Source organism: Protopterus annectens, chromosome 6.part0 (genome assembly GCF_019279795.1).
Source record: "Protopterus annectens isolate FY-2018-M chromosome 6.part0, PAN1.0, whole genome shotgun sequence".
Lineage (NCBI taxonomy): Eukaryota > Metazoa > Chordata > Ceratodontiformes > Protopteridae > Protopterus > Protopterus annectens.
In genome coordinates, this window is record NC_056737.1 from 1,193,345,015 (window position 1) to 1,193,355,507 (window position 10,493).

The following is a 10,493-nucleotide window of genomic DNA, read 5'->3' on the forward strand; positions in this document are numbered from 1 at the left end:
AAGAGTATTTGTGCAATATTATTTCAAGGTTTATTTATTTAATTTTGGTATCCAGTCTAGAACACTGGTCTCTTCTTACCATTTACAGGTTCAGTCTGAGAGCATCAGAAGTAGACATGACAAGGTATAAAGTCAAAATATAAAGTGTTACAGTAATCAGTTTAAAACAGAATGACTGGATATATTATATAATTTAGTTTACAAATAATTAGATACAAGTGAAATAATGAATATGGAGAAGGTAGTGGGTAAATAGAGAAGTCGTCACTGAAGGCATACTTATGTATTGAGATTAAAGAGTTGCAATATCAGCACAGACAGCAAGAGTGAGGGAGATGGTAGTGTATGTGTGGTTATAGAACTGTACATCAGTGACTGGGATAAGTGTTTTAATTATAAAAGTGGGCATTGAAAGGAAGGGGTTCAAGCTGAGTAGGACATGAAAAGAGTTTGGGGTTGAATCAGGTTACTGAACTAATTTTGGAGCAACAGTAGACAGTGTGTTTGAAGAGAAGGTCTTTAGGTTCTTTCCTGAATACTTTAAAGTATAAGTTTTTTTAAAAGAGGTTGGAAGGGATGCTCAGACCTGTGGGTCAGGGATGTTGAAACTATGGTCTGTGCAGTATAGTTTTGTTATAGTGTTTGAAGGGAGGTTACACTGGGAAGGAGTGATCTAAATTTGTAGTCTAAGGTCCAGTGGGCTAGCTGGCAGGCAAAGAAATAGAAAAGTTGAAGGTTAAAAAGTTTGAAAAGTAAAGACCTTATTAAAAATTTAATTCTATGAGTGATGGGTAGCATGAAGTTTTGGTAAGTGCCTGGCAGCAGTGTTGTGTCTTTGGTGACTGTGTTATAAATATGAAGATGTTGTGGCACAAGCATATATAAAGGAGACTTTGCCAGTGTCAGTTTCTTGTTTGGGGAGAGAAAGTGAAAAATCATAGTAGATGACAAACAACTGTAAATTGATTTTTACTTTTCTTACTCGAACATGATGTTGGAAGTTAAGATATTGATCTAGCTACATCCCTCATCCCTCAGTATTGGAAATGTGTGGTGGTCTTTGGGGTCGGTCTGGTCCTTGATTTTTTAAGAATAGTTTCCATTGAGTTAGCCAGTTGGAAAACTTTGACATGTTTTCTTGTAGCTGATTTTTGATAACTGCACAGGAAGTATGAAATATAAACATCTCATCAGCATATAGGATTATGGGTAAGTGAGGATGGTCAGCTGGAACCAAGCTGATGAATAACAAGAAGAAGAGGGGAGAGTGGACAGAGCCTTGGGGCACCTAAGACTGCAAATGGGCAGTGAGGTAAGATGGCTGAAGATGCTGGTGCAATATTGTACTGCTGCCAGGACTGTAGCTCTAACACCTGCTGCCTCTAAAGTAGCAGCACTCAGGAGGTGCATATAGACTTCACACATATGTAACCTTCTGGCTAAATGTTTCATAGCATGTGCAGCAGGGAGCTCACAAGGCTTGTGCACTGCTTATTGCACTGATCTTAGGCTTTCCATAGCATGTGCAGCAGGGAGCTCACAGGGCTCATATGGTGCTTATTGCACTGATCTTAGGCTGCCCATAGCATGTGCAGCAGGGAGCTCACAAGGTTCATACGGTGCTTATTGCACTGACCTTAGGCTGCTCACAGCATGTGCATTAGGGAGCTCACAAGGCTGGTACACTACTTATTGCACTAACCTTAGGCTGCCTATAGCATGTGCAGCAGGGAGCTCACAAGGCTGGTACACTACTTATTGCACTAACCTTAGGCTGCCTATTGCATGTGCAGCAGGGAGCTCACAAGGTTCATACGGTGCTTATTGCACTGACCTTAGGCTGCCCATAGCATGTGCATTAGGGAGCTCACAAGGCTGGTACACTACTTATTGCATTAACCTTAGGCTGCCCATAGCATGTGCAGCAGGGAGCTCACAAGGTTCATACGGTGCTTATTGCACTGACCTTAGGCTGCCCATAGCATGTGCATTAGGGAGCTCACAAGGCTGGTACACTACTTATTGCACTAACCTTAGGCTGCCTATAGCATGTGCAGCAGGGAGCTCACAAGGCTCATACGGTGCTTATTGCACTGACCTTAGGCTGCTCATAGCATGTGCATCGGGGAGCTCACAAGGCTCATACACTGCTTATTGCACTGACCTTAGGCTGCCCATAGCATGTGCAGCAGGGAGCTCACAAGGCTCGTACACTGCTTATTGCACTGACCTTAGGTTGCCTCCCTCCTCCCAGGATGGGTGAGCTGACATTGGCCACTCACTCCCATCCTCACTCTGTGGCCCCACCAATTGAACAAAGGTCACCTGTGGCACACATTAAGGGTTTTATCCCTCTGCTCCACAAGGACACTAATGAGATAACTTTTTGAAAAAGTTATTAATTGAGAAGAAGCCGAGGTTAGTATAGGTTAAGCAGGATAAGTAACTATTGTAATATTTAACTGATAGCATATTCATATTTCTCTTTATTTCTTTTCTGGGGATAAGTTACTGTCATTATTAAATGTGTTTTATACAAATCTAATTATAATATTTTTAATGCAACCATGATAATGCTGTCGCACACTGGTAAAGTTATCTAGATGACCATATTTGGCTTAGGATGTGAACAGATGTGTTTGCTAACTAAGTGTGACATCAGAAAATAGTGTGTCCATAAGTCAGTGATACCAGAAAGGGTGAGGACTAAGTGGCAGGTTTCGGGCCTCACTACATGTAAAATGTATCTGTTGCTCACAAGTACAGATGGACTGCTCTTCTGTGTAAAGCCATGATTACAGTAAATATGCCACAGATAAAGGTTGTTATCTGATGACCACTCATTAGGTGCTGGTTTTCAAGGGGCATTAATTAAAATGACATGTCCAGGATATACATCTCCTGCCTGGAGATAGATAATAACAAAACGTACAAAACTATCAAGCTCCAGTGACTGAGCGCTAGCATCCCAGAATAAAATATGGAGCTTCAGGTAAATAATACCATTCAAAACTTTCCATCAATCTGCAGTCAAGGAGATCAGAATAATTCCTCCAGATTTCACAATATGGTGTTCTAAACATCAGGAGACTTACTAAAAGAAAAGACCTTACAGAGTTTATCTAGTGATAATCACAAATGTAAGACATGGACAGTAACAAGGTTATATCAACAACAGTGACTCCATCTGGGTAAGAACAACCTGGATACAGTCACATGGGCCTGTATCAAAATAATGTAGCAGATAAGTTTAACATGGCCTTATCATTAAATAATGAATGATATCATACACTACAAAAATACAAACCTACCTAAATGTACAATGTAAGTCACTCCAAAAACAGAAATGCTGCCTATAAGTTAGACTTGGACCCATGTATTCATACAAATAGTCTCCAGTCCTGTACGGGGGATGCACATTATGTGTAAGGTCTTCTGGTGTGGCAGGACTGTGATTCCTAAAGCAGAGTAGCTCTCCCCATGCATGCATACACATAGTCAACAGTCCTGTACAGGGGATGCACATTATGTGTAAGGTCTTGTGGAGTGGCAGGACTGTGATTCCTAATGCTGAGTAGCTATCCCCATGTATTCATACACATAGTCTGCAGTCCTGTACAGGGGATGTACATTATGTGTAAGGTCTTCTGGTGTGGCAGGACTGTGATTCCTAAAGCTGAGTAGCTCTCCCCATGCTTGCATACACATAGTCTACAGTCATGTACATGGGATGTACATTATGTGTAAGGTCTTCTGGTGTGGCAGGAATGCGATTCCTAAAGCTGAGTAGCTCTCCCCATGCATACATACACATAGTCTGCAGTCCTGTACAGGGGATGCACATTATGTGTAAGGTCTTCTGGTGTGGCAGGACTGTGATTCCTAAAGCTGAGTAGCTCTCCCCAGGTATGCATACACATAGTCAAGGGATGCACATTATGTGTAAGGTCTTCTGGCATGGCAGGACTGTGATTCCTAAAATGGAGTAGCTCTCCCCATGCATGCATACACATAGTCTACAGTCCTGTACAGGGGATGCACATTATGTGTAAGGTCTTCTGGTGTGGCAGGACTGTGATTCCTAAAGCTGAGTAGCTCATCCCCATGCATGCATACACATAGTCTGCAGTCCTGTACAGGGGATGCACATTATGTGTAAGGTTTTGTGGTGTGGCAGGACTGTGATTCCTAAAGCTGAGTAGCTCTCCCCATGCATGCATACACATAGTCTGCAGTCCTGTACTGGGGAAGCACATTATGTATAAGGTCTTCTGGTGTAGCAGGACTGTGATTCCTAAAGTGGAGTAGCTCTCTCCATGCCTGCATACACATAGTCTGCAGTCCTGTACAGGGGATGCACATTATGTGTAAGGTCTTCTGGTGTGGCAGGAATGTGATTCCTAAAGCGGAGTAACTCTCCTCATGCATGCATACATATAGTCTGCAGTCCTGTACAGGGGCTGCACATTATGTGTAAGGTCTTGTGGTGTGGCAGGACTGTGATTCCTAAAGCTGAGTATCTCTCCCCATGCATGCATGCACATAGTCTGCAGTCCTGTACAGGGAATGCACATTATGTGTAAGGTCTTCTGGTGTGGCAGGACTGCTATACCTAAAGCTGAGTAGCTCTCCCCATGCATGCATACACATAGTCTACAGTCCTGTACAGGGGATGCACATTATGTGTAAGGTCTTGTGGTGTGGCAGGACTGTGATTCCTAAAGCGGATTAGCTCTCCCCATGCATGCATACACATAGTCTACAGTCATGTACAGGGGATGCACATTATGTGTAAGGTCTTCTGGTGTGGCAGGACTGTGATTCCTAAAGCTGAGTAGCTCTCCTTCAATGCTGACAGAGTATGGTCTGTGCATAAAGATGCCTCTCCTACTGCATGTGACCCCACCCGACACACACATTCCCAGGTAGATAGATACACATGTATACACACACACACACACAAACACACACACACACACACACACACACACACACACACACACACACACACACACACACACACACACACATGTGCGCGCACGCATTTAGAAAAATACAGAGACATCCACTTACATGTGTACACATTCACATGTACTATACACATACACACACAAACACAGACACAGACATACATATGCAAGTGCTGACACATACACACAAGTCATACTTGTGGACACAACACAGAGTTGCAGAGATACACTCACAAACAGTACAGACACATACATATGCACATGTACAGGCACGCATACACAAAAACACATATACACACGTGCACACACTATACACACACACTTTCATGCACAAGAAACACACAAATGCATGTGAATGCATAAAACACACACAGTGCATGCACAACAAACACAGACACACACACACAGACACACACACACACACACACACACACACACACACACACACACACACACACACACACACACACACACACAGACTCTGGCACTATGAAGTATGTACCACTTGAATTACACAAGATTAGGGAAGGGCTTAACCACCTACTGCTGCCTGAGTTACTGAGCACCCACTGTCCTATCTGTCCGATGGATCATATGGGGCCTCTAGTTTGTACAATTTTCTAACAGTTTCTAACAGAAACCAGCCTTCTTACTTTTCCAGCTGTGAAAGTTTACTTATGGTGCCTGCAAATGGCAAAGGAAGAAAGATGAGAACATTGACAGATGATACGGGTGAGCAGAATTTCTCTTTTCCTACCTTCTTTCTATTCATAGATAAGTACTAGGCTAGATGTTCTGAATAAAACCTTGTACTTTGTGTCTGTGAGGTAAACACCTTAACCATTATACCAACCGCTAATCACAAACTCATGCCTCCATCTGGAGACCAGAACTGTTCTGAACAACAAAAGGTTTTCTTTCTGAGAAAACCTACTTAGTAAAAAAAAGTAGGACTTGAAATTCTGAGTACTAGGAAAAGAGGTATTTATTTATTTATTTATTCGTCTATTTATTTGATATTTGTTAACCTGTAAAGTCCAACTGCGCAATAGCCCTTTTTCAACAGAGGCCCAGGGAGAAAAGTTCCACAACAGTATAAAATTACAAACCAGTATATAGAACACAGTAAGAACAGACAAAACAGCAGATAAATCATATCTGGGAAGAAAAATCTCCACAACATTGCGAAATTACAAAAGCAGCAAATAAAGTGCAATAAAAAAATCATTACAGTGAATAAATTATAGTAAAACAATATATTGAGGAACATAGCAAAATGAAGCAGAGTACATGATATGTCAAGGGAACATAACTAAACATAATAATTTGCAGAAACTTTGAGTGAAACATATGGAGTAAGTGATAACTTAGTACGAAAGGAGAAGACAAAGGTTAGACTTCGTCAGCAGACCTGATACTGGGAGCAGGTTAGTTAGAATAGATTCTGTACAAGTTATGCTCCATTGGTAGTTAGTAAAAGAAGGAGTTATAAGAGGGGGATAAGGGGGAGTAGGTTGGAAGGATGTGAGTGCAGTGAAAGAGTGAAATCAAGGAGTACTTGTGTGGAGGGGGTTCAAGGAGGGTATTTGGGTAGACAAGTATTGGTGCTATGTAAATGTTCCTTAATGGTTCGTTTGAAAGCTGTGGTGTTACTTAATTCTCTGATGGCTAGGGAAGCTGATTCCAGGTTAGAGCTGGGAAGTAGCTGTAGAGGCTTTGGCCAATAGATTTTTTTGCCTTATAGATTTCTAAGAGGTTTTGGTCTGTGCTCCTGAGGTGTCTGGCTGGAGTATAATGGGAGATGATAGAAGAAATGTTAGGGCAGAAGGAATGTTTATTGAGAATGGAGTGAATGACAACTAGTTGGGATATGAGTAGTTGTTTGGGGTGCTCTAACCAGTTTAATAAATTGAGAGATTGACAGTGGTGTGAGTTTGAGGGTAGACTAGTTGCAAATCTGGCAATTTTGTTGAAGGGGGATTCCAGCTTGGTGAGTAGAGAAGACTTGATGTTATTTAGGAGTTGGGACCCTTAAAGGAGGCTAGGGAGAAGGTACGCATGTGCAAGTGTGATTTGGAACTCCTTTGTAAGAAGTTTTTTATTTCTATAAAGTAGTCCAGGTTTTTGGTGAATTTGTTAATACAACTGTGGACATGTAGGTCAATTTCAGTTGGTGATCTATAATGACCCCAAGGAGTTTGGTGTGTGTCTCCCCCTTAATAGTAGTGTTGTTGAGAGACGTAATCGTGAATGTGGATTTAGAATGGGAGAGCGATTTGGGTCAGAATAGAAGACGTTTGGTCTTTTTTAGATTAGGTAGAACAGAAACTGTGAGAAATTTATAAACGGGAGGCTGATTCAAAGTAAGACATAGTAAACAAGATTCCATTTCACTAAAATATGTTTTATTTATTTATTTATTTATTTATTTATTTAACATTTGTTGACCGGGAATGTCCGACTAGGTTCCATAGAGCCTGTTTTCAGCGGAGGCCCGGGGTACATGATATGTCAAGGGGACCCTGGATATGTGACCTTATCTTTGAACTGCGGACCTGTGACTTGGGGTAACCCAAAGCTCCTAAATGAGACATTGCTTACTATTAATAAACGTTTACTGAAAATTGTGTTTTTGCATCTCTAAGCACAGCATTATTAATTTCAACCAAGATATGTGGATTACACCCCAGAAGTCCCTCAGTAAAAAAAAAAAAAAATACACAACATCATGTAGCATGAAAACCATTTTCTGCAGGAAGTGAAATGATAAAAGGATGTGCAGACACCTGGACTCAGGCCCAAGGGCTTTGTCACCCCAGATGTGGTATTACTTAAATGTTTGTAGTGTGTACCAGAATTCTAACAATGAGTTTCTCACTGGAGCAGATTTGCATATTTGTACCTAATAAACGGAAACACCTGCATACCGAGAATGAAACTTGTCCAATTACTGATGACATGTGTGACTGTGTATCAGGGTTCAACTCTAACTGCTGCCACATTCCTTCTTTTCATGACTGCATGACTCATTATCCATGTTGTTCCAAACACGTTACCTTCACCGTTACCCTGACATATGTATTACATCGACGTATGAGTTATATTTGATGCTGATGGGTTTTTTTGTTTTTTTTTAGTGCATCAACAGCCATAACAGTTTCAGAACTCCACCCAACACCATGCATACATGTTTGGATAGTACTACTCTGTCAGCCTGTTCTTCTGACAGTTTGTCTACCATACCAATTTCCTTTTCCTTGGGTTGCAGAAACCTCAGCTTTCATTTTATTTCAAAATTGAGAGTGCAGATTTATGCAATTTTACACCACAAACATGAACACAGACAAAAGAATGTTTTTTAACTCTGCAAATTTCTTGTGTTTGAGCCAGAGTAAAATTTGAAAAAATGATATTTGACTTTACATCAGAGAACCTATCAACATACACTTCTTGTTCTGTGGCCAGCGATTGTCACAGCTTGGTCTTCATTTTGACACTCCTAATGTCTCATTTTACAGTTTACTGAGCACACAATGCCTTCCTGCCGGGTTTGTTTCTATTAACATATGAGTGACCTTGTAATTTGCAAAACATCTACACTATCAATTTCTTCAGTGTGTTTTTATGCATAATGTTTGGATTTAACTTTAACCTACCTGGTGTAAATTGACTTATTCATTAAGAAATTAAAAAAAAGATCAGTATTACACAAAAGATAACAAGAAAAGTGTCTTAAGAAAACATTGCAGATACAAACTTTTGCTACAGACACTTACACTCTCTGAGAAGCTCACTCTGGTCCTTCGGATCTTTAATAGTTTGTCTCCTTTCTTACCAGATAGGGTGATGTAGACCGTGTCAAAGGTACTTGCCCCAAAAAATGTACCCGTTGTAACCTGTATTTCATACTCAGCTGAAGCCATTGTAGAGCTGTTTAATCTTCAAATGCTTTCTCTCTGTTTAAGCAGCAGACAAGTAAACCACCCTATTTATAAATATTACATAACATGCTGAGATGGGCAGGTGACCTTTATGCAAACTGCACTTTTGAAATATCCATTTGAAATGTCTTCACGTGTCAGATATTTTGTAAGACTAAGAAAGCCATTTCTTGCATAAATATGAAATTCATTTTTCAACTAACTCAGCTAATATCTTCAGTCAAATGAATATTGGACTGCCTGTTTCATTAATTTTACTAGTAAGTCTTATATATATATTCTTGTGATGCAGAACACCTTTGTAATAATTCTTACATATTAAACAATGATGGACCCTTCAACTTTCTGTTCCTTGTCTTTGATAGTGATTCTTTTAAACTGGATGAGTGGAATTGCTGTAAACAGCTTGGAAGGCTCATGAAAGAAAAGAGACGGGCTAATATTTTCCAGTGGCACAGTGCTGTGGTAACTTCCATTCCTATCAGACACTGTTATTTCTCCCAGAGTCACTGCCCACAGGGAACACTGATTAACATTACTGACCATATCTGCAGCCATTGCTATGAGTGCTGTCTTTCTACAAGTTTCCAAGGATTTAGAGTCCTGTCACATTGCTTCCCCCTCTGAGTGTCATGAACTGGCTTATAGTACATTTTCAGGGTAGGAATCTAGGTCTGAAAGTCATTAAAATCACACCTGAGCTCCTTTCCATAGTTAGAAGAAGTATTCCTTTTGCTTCAGTCTTTAGCACATTCATACTCTTTCTCATATGAACATAGGTGCAGTGCAATAAATAAATAAATAAATTAAATACAAGAGTTCTCCTGGTTCCACTCCATTGCATGGTTTCCATTCTGAAGGCTGTTCTCTCCATCCTCAGAATTTCACAGGGTTCTGCTCTCCCTCACCAGTGTTCTGCTGTCTATCCAAAGTTTCCTCTCTCTATCTCCAATGTTCTGATCTGCATCTCCAGGGCTCTGCACTTCATCACCATGAATGTAGTTGTTCTAATAAAAAATCATGCTATTTCAGCAAAGCTTACATTACCAAAACAGAAGGCTGCTGTATGCTGACAAAAGTTATGCTGATTAGCCAAGTCTGTGGCACAGAAGGTAAAGCTCTGACTGTGTCCTATATATCTCAGGTTCAATTTGTTGTTTGGACACTGGAAGAGGTAGCTGGGGAGAGACAGTGGGGGAGCACTGAGGCAACAGGATCAGTGTAATATCCTTTCCTGCTCTGCCTCTTTCTAGGGAAAGTTTGGGGTGCACACCTAAGGTACACTCACTGCTTAGAATACCCAAAGGGTACCTCAGCTCAGTAGAGGTACTTGTTTCAAGGGTGTCAGAGCTGACTGAGAGGATACCACTTACAAAAGGGTGCAGGTCAATCCCTCAGAAAATGCCCATTATGTGTGAAATCCTTGTACCTTATCAGCTATGCACACTGGGAAAATGTAAGCATTAAAGAAGAAAGTGTCCAGTTGCCAGAAAAGGACTGCACCTTTCCTGTCACTTGCCATTGACCTTGGGAGAATGAGTGGGACACTAGAGGAGGTGGAATGGAGGCCTGATGGTCACAA

The 10,493-nt window shown here is 40.9% G+C and overlaps 1 protein-coding gene across 1 annotated transcript in view; it reads right to left on the reverse strand.

Annotated features, from left to right (window-relative positions):
• Positions 1-8,914, reverse strand: part of LOC122803967 (arachidonate 12-lipoxygenase, 12R-type-like) — a 173,872-nt gene extending 164,958 nt beyond the window's left edge. Inside the window, exon 1 of the mRNA XM_044073645.1 lies at positions 8,747-8,914. Coding sequence (XP_043929580.1) covers positions 8,747-8,893 — 147 coding nt within the window. The 5' untranslated portion in view covers positions 8,894-8,914. The remainder of the gene's footprint in view (positions 1-8,746) is intronic.
• Between the last annotated feature and the right edge of the window lie 1,579 nt (positions 8,915-10,493).